This window comes from Thrips palmi, unplaced genomic scaffold, assembly GCF_012932325.1.
Source record: "Thrips palmi isolate BJ-2018 unplaced genomic scaffold, TpBJ-2018v1 HiC_scaffold_6, whole genome shotgun sequence".
Taxonomy (NCBI): Eukaryota; Metazoa; Arthropoda; class Insecta; order Thysanoptera; family Thripidae; genus Thrips; species Thrips palmi.
In genome coordinates, this window is record NW_023144633.1 from 3,383,445 (window position 1) to 3,400,523 (window position 17,079).

At 38.2% G+C, this 17,079-nt stretch overlaps 4 protein-coding genes across 7 annotated transcripts; 2 read left to right on the forward strand and 2 right to left on the reverse strand.

Annotated features, from left to right (window-relative positions):
- The first annotated feature begins 39 nt into the window (after positions 1-39).
- Positions 40-5,213, forward strand: LOC117651936 (dynamin-1-like protein). 2 transcript variants are annotated; one of them, XM_034396550.1, is made up of 13 exons: positions 40-265; positions 521-662; positions 745-953; positions 1,036-1,246; positions 1,926-2,026; positions 2,105-2,251; positions 2,766-2,929; positions 3,012-3,378; positions 3,484-3,666; positions 3,745-3,772; positions 3,860-4,051; positions 4,126-4,337; positions 4,538-5,213. In XM_034396550.1, exons 1-13 carry the CDS (start codon positions 164-166, stop codon positions 4,592-4,594), a joined length of 2,115 nt encoding a protein of 704 aa, XP_034252441.1. In that variant the 5' UTR covers positions 40-163; the 3' UTR covers positions 4,595-5,213. The 2 variants fall into 2 exon arrangements, with proteins under 2 accessions (XP_034252441.1, XP_034252440.1); XM_034396549.1 differs by having other exon boundaries at positions 41-265; positions 3,745-4,051.
- A 184-nt stretch (positions 5,214-5,397) lies between these two features.
- Positions 5,398-7,270, reverse strand: LOC117651943 (SUMO-conjugating enzyme UBC9-B). 2 transcript variants are annotated; one of them, XM_034396562.1, is made up of 6 exons: positions 6,865-6,883; positions 6,504-6,578; positions 6,339-6,422; positions 6,052-6,169; positions 5,834-5,978; positions 5,398-5,760 (listed from the first exon to the last, which is right to left on the reverse strand). In XM_034396562.1, the coding sequence occupies exons 2-6, from the start codon at positions 6,567-6,569 to the stop codon at positions 5,694-5,696; spliced, it is 480 nt and encodes a 159-aa protein (XP_034252453.1). In that variant the 5' UTR covers positions 6,570-6,578; positions 6,865-6,883; the 3' UTR covers positions 5,398-5,693. The 2 variants fall into 2 exon arrangements, with proteins under 2 accessions (XP_034252453.1, XP_034252452.1); XM_034396561.1 differs by lacking the exon at positions 6,865-6,883 and adding an exon at positions 7,006-7,270 and having other exon boundaries at positions 5,490-5,760.
- Positions 7,271-7,346: 76 nt separating this feature from the next.
- On the forward strand, positions 7,347-10,651 carry LOC117651940 (probable Bax inhibitor 1). Its single transcript, XM_034396558.1, has 6 exons — positions 7,347-7,500; positions 7,586-7,718; positions 8,434-8,663; positions 8,741-8,967; positions 9,048-9,218; positions 9,299-10,651. Exons 2-6 carry the CDS (start codon positions 7,672-7,674, stop codon positions 9,326-9,328), a joined length of 705 nt encoding a protein of 234 aa, XP_034252449.1. The 5' UTR covers positions 7,347-7,500; positions 7,586-7,671; the 3' UTR covers positions 9,329-10,651.
- Positions 10,296-17,012, reverse strand: LOC117651937 (ankyrin repeat domain-containing protein 13D). Of its 2 annotated transcripts, none has more exons than XM_034396551.1 (14): positions 16,705-16,723; positions 16,424-16,535; positions 15,544-15,679; positions 15,334-15,458; positions 15,193-15,238; positions 14,967-15,110; positions 14,153-14,333; positions 13,824-14,076; positions 13,606-13,731; positions 13,344-13,494; positions 13,101-13,262; positions 12,918-13,018; positions 12,744-12,832; positions 10,296-12,296 (listed from the first exon to the last, which is right to left on the reverse strand). In XM_034396551.1, exons 2-14 carry the CDS (start codon positions 16,520-16,522, stop codon positions 12,077-12,079), a joined length of 1,833 nt encoding a protein of 610 aa, XP_034252442.1. In that variant the 5' UTR covers positions 16,523-16,535; positions 16,705-16,723; the 3' UTR covers positions 10,296-12,076. The 2 variants fall into 2 exon arrangements, with proteins under 2 accessions (XP_034252442.1, XP_034252443.1); XM_034396552.1 differs by lacking the exon at positions 16,705-16,723 and adding an exon at positions 17,006-17,012 and having other exon boundaries at positions 12,077-12,296.
- Positions 17,013-17,079: the final 67 nt, after the last annotated feature.

The following is a 17,079-nucleotide window of genomic DNA, read 5'->3' on the forward strand; positions in this document are numbered from 1 at the left end:
TTGATCCGGTGTAGTCCGGTAAGGGGGTGGGGGTGGGGAAGAGCGAACGAACAAGAAGAGGAAGAAGGGGGTCTTGGAGGGGTGCAGAAAAATACTATTATATCGCCGTTTTGTCGGCCAGAGTCCCACCAGCGAATGAAGGGGGACTTGCACTGATTTCGAAATGGAGGCTCTTATACCAGTTATTAACAAATTGCAAGATGTGTTTAATACAGTTGGGGCCGATGCCATCCAGCTCCCGCAAATTGTTGTCGTTGGAACTCAGGTAACTGGTTGAGGTTAGGTGCAACTGAATATCTGCACTTTGTTCTCCATTGTCTGGAGTTAGCCATTTTAAAACGAATCATCTTTCGTTCGGCTGTTTGACCATAAGTATGAAAGCGATTTTTTTACAATCATTAACTGCTTTGTCAAAAGCCTTTTGCGAAAAAAATAGTTGTCATTCTAACTACATCCTGGTTTTCAGTATTCTGGTTCACCCATTTTTGTGTGGTATTTTTGAAATGAATTTCTGTTGCAGAGTTCTGGCAAAAGTTCAGTGATCGAGTCATTGGTGGGCCGATCATTTCTTCCTCGGGGCACTGGCATTGTCACTCGTCGCCCTCTCGTTCTTCAGTTGATCTATTGCCCCAAAGATGATCAGAGGCGCACTGCTGAGGATGGTAACGCTTCGCTTTCTCTAGCAAGGTGTTCAAATATTTTGGGATAATTCTTGAGGCCCTGTGCAACTTCCTCCTGTTCTAGGAACCCTCAACTTGGAGGAATGGGGTCGGTTCCTGCACAATAAAAATAAAGTCTTTCGTGACTTTGATGAAATTAGGCAAGAGATTGAGGCTGAAACTGAAAGACTGGCTGGCTCAAACAAAGGAATTTGTCCAGAGCCAATCAGTCTTAAAATCTTCTCCACCAGTGTAGTGAATCTTACACTAGTTGATTTGCCGGGAATAACAAAGGTAGGCCTTTCATTTGCTTTAGTCTCAAGAATCTGATTCGGTTTATTTCCTTATTAATATTGTGTTTTTCTGTTTTGAATAGGTTCCTATTGGGGATCAACCTGAGGACATAGAGCAGCAAATTCATTCTCTTGTTATCCAGTACACTGGCAATCCCAACAGTATAATTCTGGCTGTTGTAACTGCCAACACTGATATGGCCACAAGTGAAAGCTTAAAAATGGCCAAGGATGTTGATGCAGATGGCCGCAGGACACTTGCTGTTGTTACAAAGCTTGACCTTATGGATGCAGGTAATTTTTAGTTCAGGAAACACATCTCTCTGTCCACTTTCCTTCGTATTTTCTTAAGTTTTATTTCCCTATTAAAATGCTTAGAAGTCACTTGTTTAAAACCATATTCTTGAAAAACTCTGTTTGAAACCATATTGATACTGATACTCAGTTGATTTAAAACACTGGTGCTGCACAGCATTTGAATTAAATTAAAACTTGACAATGAAAGGTCTGCAAGAATTTACCATTAGGACCATCAGTGAGACTGATGGAGGTCTTACTGATAGATAGTGTGCTATCATCTGAGATTCATGTTCCTCCCTCTATTTCTTATAGTCAGTTTCCCCATTAAGAATCAGAGGAATTCTCCTTTGGCAAGTCACCATTATAACTGTGAGTTGGATGTGTGTGTGTAACAAATGTCAACTCAAACTAGAAAGTGCCTTCATCAATTTGCCATCATTGAATTTTTTTCTTGCCCTAGAGTCTGATGTGGTTTAGTATGTTGCATTGGAAGATAAGCATCTTGCTGTTTCAAAGTTGTACCTATCTGTGCATCGTGTTCTCATCCAAAATAAAGTTCTGAGTTTAGGAGCATTAGGGGTGATATTTTGCTGTCTGGTGTCTATGATCACTAACATGCATCATGGCTTTGGTTTATAATCTTCCTTCTTTTTTCCTTTGTCGCTTTGTGCAGGGACTGATGCTATCGACATCCTGTGTGGACGAGTAATCCCAGTTAAACTCGGAATTATTGGTGTAGTGAACCGATCTCAAAAAGACATTAATGATAAGAAGGTACATCTTCCTTCCTAATTTCTATTACAGTTTTCTGCTAGGTCCAAACATTCTAATCTATTCCATTTTCTTTTCCAGTCCATCAAAGATGCCCTGAAGGATGAAGCTGCCTACTTACAGAGAAAATATCCTACATTAGCTACACGGAATGGTACACCGTATCTTGCTAAAACATTAAACCGACTGTTGATGCATCACATTCGAGACTGTTTGCCTGATCTGAAGGTTAGTTTATTTTGGGTCACTTTCTTTGCTTTGTTTAGCAATTTGATGGTCTTGTCATCAGTACATTTCTTGGGACTTGATGCCTTTTGAACGGATATTTGAACACTGGTTTGAGGTACTGTTTTTTGCAGTGTAACCTTGCCATTCTGATACCAATTTCAAATTCTGATCCCCCTGTTAGTCTAATTTCAGTTGATTCTTTATATTTGTGGGAAATGATGTCTTTTGAACGGATATTTGAGCAATGGTTTGAGGTACTGCACATTTTGCAGTGTAACCTTGCCATTCTGATAGCAATTTCAAATTCTGATCCCCCTCTTAGTGTAATTTCAGTGAATTCTTTTGATTTGAGGGATATGATGTCTTTTGAACGGATATTTGAACAATGGTTTGAGGTACTGTTTTTATGCAGTGTAACCTTGCCATCTGAGAGCAATTCCAAATTCTGATCCCTAGTTGTTTGTCCAGCAGCTCTTTACCATATCATAACACACACAATTATGTTTGTTTACAGACTCGGGTCAATGTGATGATGTCCCAGTTTCAGTCTCTTCTTAACTCTTATGGAGATGATGTATCTGACAAGAGTCAGACATTGCTTCAAATCATCACCAAATTTGCCTCTGCATATTGTTCAACTATTGAAGGAACTTCTCGCAATATAGAGACAACTGAATTGTTAGTTGTTAATGCCAGTCTGTTTTTCCAACTCAAATCACTTTTGACTGTTCCTTCATCTTGAATATATTTTTTGTACCAGGTGTGGAGGTGCTCGTATTTGTTACATCTTTCATGAGACGTTTGGACGTACCCTCGACTCCATACATCCTCTTGCTGGGCTTACCAAGATGGACATTCTCACTGCTATACGCAATGCCACAGGACCACGTCCAGCCCTTTTTGTTCCCGAAGTATCTTTTGAACTCCTTGTTAAACGTCAAATTAGACGCTTGGAGGAGCCATCATTGCGTTGTGTTGAATTAGTTCATGAAGAAATGCAGCGTATTATTCAACATTGCGGCACAGAAGTGCAACAGGAATTGCTAAGGTTCCCCCGCTTGCACGAGAAAATTGTTGATGTTGTCACTCACTTGCTAAGGAGACGATTGCCGACCACCAATTGTATGGTAATATGTCCTTATTTGTCAAACGGTTTTTATTATCTATGTTATATTTGTTGACATGGTTTTTTATTTTCTTGATATTTTGTCTATTTACTGTTTAATTTACAGGTAGAGAACTTGGTGGCCATAGAATTGGCATACATCAATACCAAACATCCCGACTTCCACAAAGATGCTGCATTGGTCTCTTCTCTCCTTAAATCAGTAGAAGATGAACATCAACAGCAACAAAGAACAACAAAGCGTCCCCACACAATGCACTTTGCTGATGCTATTGACAATGGATTGAAGGTATGTGATCTTGTTTTTTGGTTTGATTCGTAATTAATAATATTTGTCAGATTTCTTAATTGCTGTTTTGTTTAATAGGGTGCTCATCGAACTACAAGTGAATCAGGTAGTTCTGCCGGATGGCTTGCATCTATCATGCCCAAACCAGAAAATAAAGATAGTAAAGAAACTTCCATTGAAAACACTCCCACAGCTAGCCCAACTCGCTCAGAAACTAGCAATGGTACTGTCAATGGTCCGATGAATGGGCCTTCAAAGGGAGTCCCAGCTGTTCCTGGGTCGGGGGCTCTTAGCCCTCAGAAGCCTGTCAATTTGCTGCCGGAAGTTCCCATTCAACACAGCAGAAAACTCTCTGATAGGGAAAAGAGAGATTGTGATGTTATAGGTAGGATAGCTTTACTTTGAATGAATAATAACTGTCGTCTGAAAGTGAGTGACCATTTTATGATTCCATTCCAGAGAGGCTGATCAATTCCTACTTTTACATTGTTCGCAAGTCAATTCAGGACTCTGTTCCTAAGGCTGTCATGCATTTTCTGGTCAACTATGTTAAAGACAACCTTCAGAGTGAGCTAGTGACACACCTCTACAAATCTGATCAAGCCGAGGAAATGCTCAGTGAAAGCGAGCATGTTGCTCAGCGCCGTAAGGAAGCCGCAGACATGCTCAAGGTACGCAATTCTAACAAATGTAATTTAATAATGTTGATTTGATAGATGCTTAATTTCGTTTTCCATTCCTTTTCAAGCCCTGGTTGGCACAATGTTCTCACTGTTTTGTTTCATTTCCATTCCATCAAATGTACAGATTTTTTGAGTGGATTTTCTGCTTTATGTTTACTCTGCCTAATAACCTTTGTTTTTCTTTGCAGTCTCTTCAGCGAGCCAATCACATTATTAGTGAGATTCGAGAGACCCACATGTGGTAAACTTCACCTCTCCCAGTAATCCCATCCAGGACTGCTCTAATCAAATTTTTATACACTGTTTTGGTGTCTTTGAACACATTCAATTATGGATTAATTTGATAGTTATATTTTGCATGTGGTGCCATATTTGTACTATCTGTAAAGAATTTTTTTAAGTAATTTTATGCTTACATAGATGTTTAGCTTGGAAATTGAATGGAGCCACCTGGATGGATGGGTTGTGATGCGTGTGAATTACGTAGAACATGCCTGACATGGTATATATGCAGTTAAATTTTTCCTAGTATCAATTCCAAATAGCTTCCCTCTTGCAAGTCACTTAAGGTTATATGTTACTCGACGAAAACTCTATCCCAGTAGTTGAGATGCTTCAGTAGTTAATTTCATTTTCAGAATATGAGCTGTGTTAGTCCTAGACTGCTTATGAAGTCTTGGACCATGTACATTTAAGTGTTCTTGTGCTATTTTATTGAAGTCTTTATGTTTACTCACTTGTCATCTAGCATATTGAGATTGTGTGTGATTATATTTCCTTATTTTATAATTTATTGTCATTTTTTTTTAAGTGCCCAACTTTACTGTAAATTAGTTGCAACTGCGTAATAAACTCACTATCTAATCTGACTTTATCCATTTAAGACCCTGAGTTAATTCATACTTTGCTGAAAATCCTGAAGTGCTAGGCATTACACGTTTTCATTTCAGGTGTTGTATGCACCCATCATTTATTGAAACCTCCTGTGACCCTATGACTAAGGAAAAGAATGAGATGGGTTACAGGGGTTACTAACAAATTATTCCACTTTTCAAAAATTTAAATTTAATACATAAATCTTAAAACTAAATTCTTACAAATAATCAAATTTCAGTTAAGGAAAATGAAAACCAAGCAGGATTCAAAAAATGAGGTTTTCTTCTTGAAATCACATCTCGATTTCCACCATGTGGGTCATCACCAAGAAAATAGTAAAATAAAATTGCTTCAGATTAAAACAGCAGGTCGCATATTAAACACATGTAAGATATGACATCAGAGTTCAATCAACCAAAAATTGCATCTGTTGTAAATATATTCAGTCACAAAGTAAGTAAGTGCAGTTTACTCCTGAGGAGCCATTGCCCTTGCCTGGGCTCGTACTCTCTTCTCATATTCCAGTCGGTTTTGGCTGAAAATAAAATACAAGTGTTACCTATGAGAATTGTCAGGCAAAATCACATAAAGGTAGAACAGACACCTACCAATAGATAGTGTAGGCTTCAGCCTGTGCAGGGTCCTTGATATTTGGTTCATTTAGAAGATCCTGAATACCCAAAAGGATCTGCTTGATTGTGATGGCAGATCTCCAATCTTTCTCTTCATCTAGCAGAGAGAGGCAAACAGTACCTGAAGAAATAAACAATGGTTTAAAACCCCTCATTGAAGTAAGGTAGATAGATGTTAAGCACAAATTGATTACCTGAAGGATACACATTGGGATGGAACAGTGGTGGCTCAAACTTGCATTTGGGAGGTGTAGATGGGTAGTCCTCCTTGAAAATCATACGGAGTTTGTACTGTCCTCCCTCCCATGGAGTCTAAAACAGAAGGAAGGAATTAGATTTCATTTCAATAAGATGAGTGAAATATCGGAACCTGGATTAAGGAACATTTTCCCCTGTATTATTGACACAGCTTGTCAGTTTTTTTTCTGAATAGAGGATATATACTTTTGCAACCAAATCACTACGAAAAAAATTTCCTCACCCCTTTCTTGCCAGGAATAGCACATTCCCAAACCATCAAGTTCATAGACTGGTCAGGATTCTTTGCTGGGCGTGCAACAAAGCCCTGCAGAGCATTAGAAAGAAAAAATTAGATAAGACATAACGAAAAACTGCAGAAGATAGTGACACTCATAATGATGCTTACAAAAGGGTGATCTTTCCTCCAGGCTTTCCGTTCCTCAGCGAGCCTCGCAATGGCAATGCCAGACATGGTTCACGGCTGAAATCAGACATGCAGAAACAACTTGGATGAGGTCAGACTGTGACATAACTGCAGTAAATGTGACAAACTGTAGTGAACAACATGGACAACTGACAGCACAAGCTATTATGGTGGGCCTAGGCAGCCTGTGGGAATGGTCAAGGTTAGGTTAAACGTCACAGACTATCATAGACTCCCGCAAAACTTCAGAAATCTGTATCTTGTACCAAGCAAAGAAAATGTAAATTTTTTCAAAAACGAAACTTTAGTATCAGAATTTTTCAAATGAATGAAGCGTGTGCACCTGACAATTATGTATATGCATGAATACTACACAATCAAAAGGGGCGCCTATTTGCTTCAGATATAATGGACTACTTGTGGATTGCCGTTGGCATACAATAATGCGTTTGAAAAGAAAATAATTAAACTGGCAATTACTTACAATGTATAAGGGAGATTCGAAGAGTATCACCGGAGGCAGTCCGTATTTGTAAGTTCTAGGCTCAAACCAACTTCTCTCCGCGGTTTGGTTTACCAAAAAAAAAACCAACCAAAAGCCTCCAGGGGTGCGTTCTTTTTTACGCGGTGTTTGCCGGCATAAAGATTTTATCTTCTAAAATTGCGACTTTTAAATACCGAAAATAACTTGGAGACTTCTCACATCCAATCAGACAGCTTCACAAAGGACACAGAGTGCAGGAAAAAAATATCCTAACTATGACCGGGATGACCACGAGGTCGATGAGGTGAAAAGTGGTTGGATGGTTTGGGTACTTGTTGTTTTGGTTGAGATGACAAAGCGATCGCAGCGCCCTCGCCCCGGTGCGCCTGCGCAGAAGCTTCTAGGCTCTAGGAGAGAGAGTGACGTCGTGACGTCAATGAGCAAAGTAAAACATACGTGTCCCAATACGCTGTGCCGAAGAAACATTCTAGCGAGGTGCGTTCAGAGTTTGGGACTCAGTCGGTTTCCAAGGTTTCGCGGTAGCGCTTGATACATCAAGTTTTCCCTATTGTTTCGTCAGGACGCTGGTGCTCGTCGCATCCCCTTTTCGCAGAGAAGCCCAAGCTTTGTTTTGAAGGACACCAGACCAAATTCTCCGTTCTCATCATGGCACCGACCGTGACGTCTTTCATGAATTCTCTCGGAACGAATGTGTAAGTAATTTGTTGAGAGGCTGAAATTTCACTGGAAGTATCACCGTGTTTACGAAAATATGCGCCATCATCTGTTCTCAACGCCCTCGCCGTTTAGGCACTTGTCACTGGGGTCCCTTATCTCTTGTCTTTCCCTTCTCTGTTTTTCTTTTTTAATCCGAGTATTTTATCCAATTTGGATTAAATTATGCTGACACTTAATTTGTTTGTTTGAACTGTAAGTCTGTCATTCATGGCTCGCCTCAAATCCTGTCGTCTATTTTTATTGCAACTAACGGACTTAGTAATCTTTTTTTGCCGATAAATATTGGGCACTTTGACAGCAAGCTGCCGACTAAGCCTACTCCCTTGAAAGTTTTGTATAAAGATCAACTTTTTAAAAATCCTCAACAAAAAAAGAAAGAAACAAAGAAATATTGATGTGCCAAAACATGAATTCCCAAATCTAATTTTATTTGGAGAACTTCGATTGTGATGTAATCTTTGAGTATGAAATGATTTGAAAAAATATAAGAAAGCACCTAAATTTTTAACTGTCAAAAATTGAGTGGCTCTTTTAAGATTACAAGTTGTGATGCAACATTACATTTTGGAACCAATAATCAAGTACCTCGGCCCTGTTAATCACATCATATAGCTTAATTTTTTGGATAGAAAATTTTAAATGAATTGACTCGCAGTTTTAATGTGTTTCCTTTATTTTGATTTGTTGCAGCGAAGAGCCTGTTAGGCAGCATCTGCGCAATGTTTATGCATGCCTCACCATGTCGACCATCTCAGCTGCTGTTGGCGCATATGTCCACATGTTCACCCAATGGATGTCAGGTGGTCTTCTGACTGTCTTGGCTTCAACTGGACTCATTCTACTTCTTTTAGCCACCCCTGACACTGGTAAAAATCGCCAGCTTCGCCTTTCATACCTGCTGGGATCTGCCTTCTTCACAGGTTTGTACTTTTCAATTATTGTAGGCTCAAAAATCATTTTAAATTTGGCATGGGTTCATATTATGTTTCAATTTCAGGAATGGGCATGGGACCTCTACTTGACATGGTGGTTCGAGTTGATCCTAGCATCATTGTTACGGCTTTCCTGAGCACTGCTGCAGTGTTTGTGTCATTCTCTGCTTCGGCACTTCTGGCTACCCGTGGATCATGGCTGTACTTGGGAGGAACCCTGATGTCTCTCTTAAGCTCCATGTTCCTGTTTTCTCTGATGAATATCTTCTTCCAATCTTATCTTCTTTACCAGGTAATTGATTTATTACTTGAAAGGCGTCTTACCCTGTGATTAAGACAGATTTCTAAATATCTTAACTTCTTCCATTTCAGGCTCACTGTTACCTTGGCCTGCTCCTCATGTGTGGCTTTGTCTTGTATGACACTCAACTCATCATGGAGAAGAGACGTATGGGTGACAAAGACTTTGTTACTCACTCTTTGGATCTCTTCATTGACCTGGTTGGAATTTTCCGTCGTTTAGTCGTCATTTTGACTGAGAGAGTATGTTGTAACAATTTTCAACTATTTTCAACTTAAAAAATAATGCCATCTTATCATTCAATATATTCTTTTTATTCCAGGAGCAGCAGAGGAAAAATAGGAGGGATTGATTCAGAAATGGAGAAGAGCGGTGACTACTATGTGTGTGCCAATTGCAGATATGTACCTGCATACCAAATTTTGCAAATTTGCGCTGTGTATCTTAATGTGTTAAATTTGGTTTGACCCCAAATGTATTGGCACATTGTCACATGCATACATTTAAAGTTCCTAAATCAGGTTGTACATGATAAAACAAATATTTCTGTATTGCTTGATTTATAAACTTAAAAAAATTAATTGGTGGGAAGTAAGAAAACATCCATATGACCCTCAATGGAGCTCCAGTATTTATGTTGCTTGTTTTAAGAATGGGCGAGTGCTAATACTTTGGCGGATGGTTTGCTTGTTTAACTATTTTGTTCCTTCTGGTTGCTCAACGTTACAGTTAGAGCTGTAGAAAATATTGATATACTACATCATGCAGAGATATTGTGTGTGCAAGAAAGTCAAAGCTGAGACTGAGAATTATGCCTTCATAACTTTCACTTCTTTCTACACTGGGCATGTTGTGTCAATTGGTCAAGCTTCCTTTTGTGTTTGGTTTTAATTTCTGAGGCTCTACTTTTATTTTGGTGAGAACTTGACCTAACATTGAGCTGGTTCTTCTTCAATTTTGTGTAGCTCAAATGTGTGTTAAATGTTTTGGCCCTCACAAAGCCTTAGTAGTGAGGAAACTAGACCACTGATTTTGTGGCACATATAATCTGTACTCTTATTTCAACTTCATTGTGATTTTCTATACATTTAATTTGTTCAGGTTTCTATTCCCCACTTGATTGATTATGTGTTTTGATGTTGAAATCATTCCTGTACCTACATTGTTTTTTTTTTCCTCCTGGTTTTGAGTAGCTTGTGTGTCTGTGGCTTGTACTGTTATAACCACAACTCATTGGTTAAGAATTTAAGCACCTCAAGAACAATAATGTAGTACTTCAAAGGTCTTTTGGTTTTAGATGTGTTGATTTTTTTTTTTTGGACTTAAGTTACCTGCTCATAACAAGGATTGCATTTGTCAGAAGATATTTTATTTTTCTAAAGGTCGTGAGTGCTTTGGTTAGATACAAGATAACTTTGCCTTACAACTGTGGAAAACTGGCGAATCTACTTTTTTTACTGTTGCCCAAGGAAAAGTGAAGTTTCCTTTTGTGTGCTGTTCCATTTAAGTAGGGTATTGTAATTTGCTAGCACTCAAGTTTCAATTGGTGACGTAGTGTTTTCTTGTACTGCATCATTGTTAGTGCTGTGTTATTGAAGAGAATTTTTTAAATATGACCGTTATCTGGTATTCAATGAAAGTCCACTTTTGTGTGTTGATTAAACTAGTAAATGGATCCAAAGTTGTTTCATTATCACCCAATAAGAGGTACCCTAGCTTGGTCTGCATTGTGCAATTCATGGTTGACACTTCACCGGATGTAGAAAATCTCAAAGATTTATAAGCAGCAGTGCACACAAAACAATTGAGGGAGAAGGCATGAGTTGAAATCTTCTGATAACTTTATTTTCAACTATGTGTGATGAAACTGAGTAAAAAGATAATTATTAAATCAAGACAGATCACAGACAGTTTTGGCCAAGTTTTCAATCAACAATCTTGACCAGCTCATCTGACACACAGCCATATAGTAGACAAGCTTAAAGAAAATTTGAAGCAGTTACAAAACCCTTTCCTACACAGGAAGTGGTACAATGGAGTTCCACATCTGTTTTCATTAATTATTAGTACTGATCACCACTAATTCAGTTCCTGATGCAGGAAAAAACAAGTATGTGGAAGTTATCAATATAAATAAAATGAAGGCATTTGCTCTATTTTAAATTCCAAGTCGAAAGTGCTGTAAGAAGAAAATGCTACACACTCCACGGCTAAATGCAGTCAATTCAATCCTCACCAATCCATACTCTAGCTGATATGACATGATACATTGTTTGATAAAACAAGACAAGAGGAATTGGGGAAATAATACTAAACAATAAAAACAAAAAAAGGGGTTAACATGACTTAGAAAAGCAACACCACCCATTATCTTTCCACAAAACAAAACAAAAAAATAATAACTTAAAAAGACACAAAACTAAAGATATAATAAATAATAAAGAAGCAAAACTCTAAAGAGAAAATAGAACTGAAAAGAAAAAATCTCAAGGGAAAGGCACAGGGACATTCCAATTTCATTTCTTTTATGAAATGTGTGGCAGGAAGCACTTTAAGCTTTAGAAGTACATAACTTTCGTGCAGCTTAGATGATGATTTCATCACAACAAAATGTTAAGGCTATCATGAAGTGATTATACACTACAGATTTTATGCAGTCATTCTATTCCAAGAATTTTCCTAAATGATTAGGAGTGTCATTGTGGTATTTTATTCCTAATGACTGGGAAGAAATGAAAGTTTCTGGTCCTGAGTTTAGATGAGGAACAGTATTAGAAAATCGAGCCCCTTGACAAAAAGAGAAATTAAAAATACACAAAATCACAAAAACTGCAAAACTTTCACTTCACAATAACCTTAATTTAGGCATGGTCAATAGAACTGTGAATCTGAACCCATCATTTTCACACAAAGCATATAAAAATTGAAAAAAGTTTTAAGATGCTGCTAATATATCACCTTCGTCAAACCCTGACATATAAAGTAACAACCAATTCTGTGCTGCCATAAATGCAATAAAATTTCATCAGCAGCTTTCTTGTTGAGTACTTTGTAATTTCATGAGTTTTGTGTTTCAGAGGGTCTTGCTGTACATTCTAGATCACTTATCAGTGACTGAAAGTCTTAGGACCTCCTGTAACATTTCTTCTTCTTCTTTGCGTCGTCGTTCATCCTCCTCTTCTTGAAGTCTGCTGAGAGCAATAGCTGCTTGCAAGTCTGAGTCGTCATCTGGAGTCCTTGGAGGGCCATCAACAAAATGGACAGGTTCTCTCTCTGCATCGGATCTGGATATGTCCTCTAGCAAACTGGCTTGGATTGCCCTAAAAGATACAAGCAGGAGCCATTAGGGACTAAAAAAACAATGCTGTTCAGGGTAAGGCATGGAGAAAGTATGAAATTATGTAGGGAAAGGTACATAAAGCTTTGAGATAAATGAGATACAAAATATAAGGTTTTCTGTGGGTGGAGTATAAAGATAGCCGATAAGTGACATTTGCGAGAGAGTCCACATGAAGCTGCCTTTTTTTATAAGCTCGGAGGAAGATGTAACATCATCTAGAATGAGGACGAAACGAGAGATGCCTGAAGGTTAAGCATTTACAGCAGGTGAAGAGAGAAAAAGGGGGAGGGGAAAAAAGGCCCATTTCAAATATTAAACAAGTAAAACAGAATGCAAATATGGAAGTACATTGCGATTATTATCATCATTTTTATGATTATGGTTGTAGTAAGCCCAAGAAAACCAAATATTACTTCTGTAATAATACCTTTGTAATTGACGTTCTTCTTCCCCGAGGAGTAACGGTGTTGTAGGTCTCTGAGGAGGTGCTGCTCTAAGGGCTTCCCATATGTCAACCTGTGTTTTTACAGGAAGCGGAGTTGAAGACAAAGAGCATTTCCATTTGATAGTTGATATATTACATTGGAACAGAGTTTCTCACCTCATCTCTCTCATTTCCCGATCCAATGATGGACTGCTGGATGGCAAATTGGAGCAACTCATCTTCTTCTTCTAAATTAGGTTGTCTCCTTGACGCTGAGCCTTTAAAATTCAAAATTAACAAAAAGGTGGAATATAGTTTATCATCATAAAAAGTGTTAAAACAGAACAAAAGACAACTTACCAATTCTGGCATAAGATGCAGGAGCATTGAACACTGAGTCATCCACTACACAACCTCGCCATGCATCCTCATTAATGAATGTTACACCATCAACAGGCTGATCCATTCCATAGATATTGCCAAATGTGATCCGAGCATTTAGAACATGGAAGAGAGGAATTTCTAAACAGGAAAAGCAAAACAAAGCTTTCAAATGTTTGTCCTCTACTGTAAATTCAGAGCATATCAAACAATATTCAGCACCTATCTTCACAGGGAAACCTGCTGGAAGTTGCATCTGAATGAAATCTTTTAGTTTTGCGAAGTGTGGTGAAGAAATGGCCATCAAGTCCACTATAGGCATTATCTGTTCTTGGAGTGCCAATGGATAGTCTTCACACAACCATAAAGTAGCCTTTCATAAAATCATTGAAAAAGGAGGAAAAAACACAATAATTAAAAATAACAAATTTAATGTGTCTTTGAAAGTAGAGTAATAAATTATTGGGCACTTAAAAGCTCTTACTCGGAATTTCTGCGTACGGGAAGCCATTTCCTTGGGTCTTCCTATGTCCCTGCCACCAAGATCTACCTCTGGATCAAAGTATTCTAATGCTGTTATATTGCAGGGGTTACCTTTAATGACTTCCTCCTAAATAGAAAAAAAGAGTGAGTCTATGTAAAGCAAAATGAAATAAAAAATAACAAACAATTGCTTCCAGCATAAACACTCCATAAACATACTTCAGAGTTAGTATCAGATGAGGAGCCTGGTTCAGGTTGTCCTTGAACCTGCACTTGTTCATTTTGAGCAATACCGAGGAAGCTGTGAAGAGGTGTTCGTGGCATTTTGGACTGAATCTTATCCTTCTCGGAGAGATGTTCTGTTCGAGTTTTGGTCACAAGGGCTACATTGTTACAGCTGAACACCTTACAAGAATATCCATTGACATCTTCTGATTTATCAGAACGCCATCCCCATATCCCACTTTTATTTCTGAAATTTAAAAAACATTTTTGTATGTTAATGCTGCACAATTGTGGCACACACATGAACAGGAGGAAATACTGACCTTTCAAAGCTAATGTTTTCTGTATCTACATATGTTGTGACTATAGGAGATCTCAGTCGAGTAAGAACTGATGAATTGGAAGGAAACATTCCACCTAGTTCAATATTTGCAGGCATCTCCATCTGTTCCACAAACACTTCATGAGTTTCATGATCTACTTCCATCATTGTTGCCGTATCAGCTGGAAATTAAATGAGACACAACCATTGTAGAACATGACATGGATACAATACATTCTGAAAGTACAAAACAATTTCAATGCAATCAGTAAAGAACCTAATTACTTCAGAAATATTTCTAGGCCTGAGGACAACAAGGTTTAGGATTTCCTACGGCTTGGGCAAGGACAATATGTATGTATGTACATTTATCTACATAGTTTAGAAATATGAATTTTTAAAAAGGCCATTGCCCTTTTACTAAGACAGATTCTTACTTTTTATTAGGCAACTGAAAGATGGTAAAAATGGGTACATGAGGTATGAGATACCACAAAAATTTCCATGGTGTCAGGAGTGCAGCAATAAGGAGGTTCTGCTTACATGTGGTCATGTGACTAAGATATATACTGTATTTATACAAAAGGTTTCTTAAGTGATGGATGTTTTCACCTGTAATACCCGACTGCAGTGTTCGTAGCAAATAAACATAACTGCGCTGGCAACGCAGAACAGAAGGGGTATTGATAGCTGTCATATTAGAAACCCATTTAATTTGTGAATTCTTGAGCTCAAGTTTGACAAGGTTTTTAAGAAAGAACTTAAGCTGAAAATAAAATATTTAATCTGTCAGAATGGAGGCTTTTTCTACTTACTTTGACCGTGGAATATATAACTAGTGTTGCCCCGATGCCAGTCTGTTTGGTCGAAACCAAGAAGAGTTGTATCAATACGGACTTTAGATCCCTGTTTGTAGACTTTATATGTGTCACTGGGACACATTCGTGAAACAAGAGGCACTAAAACACATGGAAAAGAAGTATTGTTAATAAAAGGGCAAAAAAACAAGTCATGGCAGGAGTGAATGATCAGATGACTAACCCCAGCTTGTGAATTCCCACTTCATTTCCACATAAAAGTCAGGAGCCTGGAACAGGGATTTAACTAATTTATTTATCTGACAAACAAACAAAACTAAAATGAGATCCAATTAATCAATTTTGCTGGTAAAAGTGCTCATACCTCTTTGAGCTTACGCAAAAGCTCTGGTACACCTCCAATGCGGGAAGAATGGCGCTGAAAATCCCTTCTCTCTAGAACTTGTGCCACCAAGTCTAGATCACCAGTTGCGACAGCTTCCTGAACAGCTGAAATGGAATTGCCATGGGATTAACATTAGGCAAAACTGACGTAAATCCCTTGTAAAGAAACATAAAAATTTATTTTAAGAACCTGTCCAGCCTTCTTTATTTTCTGTATTGACATTGGTACCATGGCGAATGAGTTCTTGAGTCATCTCGAGGCGTCCAAGTGTAATAGCTAACATAAGTGGAGTGCGACCCCTGACATCCTTCTTCTCAACTTCAACCTGAAAAATATGGACATATTTTATTGATTTAGAAGTGATATTGATGTTCAGCATTAAAATGAGGCAGTAAGGGGAAAAAAAGGGAAAGCAACAATATTTTTTTAAAAATTTTAATGTTAATGCAGAAACAACCAGAGTCAAATTGTTGAAAGCATTTGTTCTAGCAAAGGCATGTATGTGTCAGTGGTGGCAATGAGAGGGCTATGGTAGGGCTTCAAGGCACTCCTAGGACTTCTCCCTGGCAGCCACCCTAATGACCTTGGCCCTCGGTATGCCCCTTGCTTTTCTCACACTGTTTGGATATTTTGTTATGCTGCATTGCATAAAAACAATTATGAGTCAGTAAAAAAAGAGGCAGAGATATAGTAATATAGCAGCGCTGATGAAGAGAAGCGTTACAGTTCCACATGAAGAACTAGTTAATTAAACAAGATGGACAGTGTCAATTTATAATAAGACTAGTTTAATTCATTTCTTTAATTTCCCAAGTGCCCTTCAAAAGTCAAAATCATAGAAAGTTACAATCGTCAACAGAACTGATTCAACAAGCAGCAGCATTCGGGAGGGTGAACACACTTTTTGGGTACATGCAATTACTAAAACACTCCATTTAAAGTGTCAATTCGAAGAAAACCGACGCACAAAACCAAGAAGGACCACATTATTGTTATTGTTTATTATCCCATGTAGCGTTAACCTTACTAACGATTGACAACAAAGAAAATGCAATGTTTAAATACTCACGCCTTCCGAGAGGAGACCATCTTTGAGGCCCTGCAGGTCATTACTCCAAATACTCCAGTGAAGGGGAAAATTCTCTTTAATGCTTTGCTCGGTAATCATTTCTGTTTGTAAACTGAGGAACAAGGAGATCGGCAAATGACAACTACTAGTCAGCTTTCGCACAACTGGCCGGAATCACAATAATTTTTCACTCATCACAGACAGTTTCTGATAAATCACATCCGAAACAAAGTTGCTCCGGAAATTGAAATGTAAATACTAGGATTTGGCAAGGAACAAACCGAAAAAAGGCCTGTGACATTAGCGGCCAGCGTAGCAGACTAAATAAATAAACGCTAATGTCAATTGGGGGAGGGGGAGGGGGTAAGGAGGGGGTGGCAAAGGATGCCGAGAGTGGGAGTGGGGGTAGAAGGGTGGTATCAGTCGAATTCGCTCTCAAAAGATGACATTACAAGAAGGGTTGAAGATGAACTTGAACTGTATATGCTTGTGTCCTGGCCACAAGCTAGTTAAAATGAATTCATTACATAAAATTAATAGAAAATATAAAAAGAAAAGCAATAGTATCTGAATTTTTCATACAAAAGGCAACGTTACTCCAAATAGCCAACCTTCTGCACAAAATAATTTAACTTTAACTTATTTATAGAACAATA

What these genes read in the sequence shown, in the direction of transcription:
- LOC117651937 (XM_034396551.1), bottom strand. Translation starts at nt 16,522, where the DNA reads ATGATTACCGAGCAAAGCATTAAAGAGAATTTTCCCCTTCACTGGAGT. An exon ending in GTGGGAATTCACAAGCTGGG is followed by an intron (nt 15,111 to 15,192) that starts GTTAGTCATCTG and finishes CATGTGTTTTAG; the next exon opens with TGCCTCTTGTTTCACGAATG. An exon ending in GAAAACATTAGCTTTGAAAG is followed by an intron (nt 14,077 to 14,152) that starts GTCAGTATTTCC and finishes TTTAAATTTCAG; the next exon opens with AAATAAAAGTGGGATATGGG.
- LOC117651940 (XM_034396558.1), top strand. Translation starts at nt 7,672, where the DNA reads ATGGCACCGACCGTGACGTCTTTCATGAATTCTCTCGGAACGAATGT. An exon ending in GGGATCTGCCTTCTTCACAG is followed by an intron (nt 8,664 to 8,740) that starts GTTTGTACTTTT and finishes TTTCAATTTCAG; the next exon opens with GAATGGGCATGGGACCTCTA. An exon ending in AATCTTATCTTCTTTACCAG is followed by an intron (nt 8,968 to 9,047) that starts GTAATTGATTTA and finishes CTTCCATTTCAG; the next exon opens with GCTCACTGTTACCTTGGCCT.
- LOC117651936 (XM_034396549.1), top strand. Translation starts at nt 164, where the DNA reads ATGGAGGCTCTTATACCAGTTATTAACAAATTGCAAGATGTGTTTAAT. An exon ending in AAGACATTAATGATAAGAAG is followed by an intron (nt 2,027 to 2,104) that starts GTACATCTTCCT and finishes TTTCTTTTCCAG; the next exon opens with TCCATCAAAGATGCCCTGAA. An exon ending in AAGCCGCAGACATGCTCAAG is followed by an intron (nt 4,338 to 4,537) that starts GTACGCAATTCT and finishes TTTTCTTTGCAG; the next exon opens with TCTCTTCAGCGAGCCAATCA.
- LOC117651943 (XM_034396562.1), bottom strand. Translation starts at nt 6,569, where the DNA reads ATGTCTGGCATTGCCATTGCGAGGCTCGCTGAGGAACGGAAAGCCTGG. An exon ending in CTATTCCTGGCAAGAAAGGG is followed by an intron (nt 6,170 to 6,338) that starts GTGAGGAAATTT and finishes CTTCTGTTTTAG; the next exon opens with ACTCCATGGGAGGGAGGACA. An exon ending in GAAGCCTACACTATCTATTG is followed by an intron (nt 5,761 to 5,833) that starts GTAGGTGTCTGT and finishes TTTTATTTTCAG; the next exon opens with CCAAAACCGACTGGAATATG.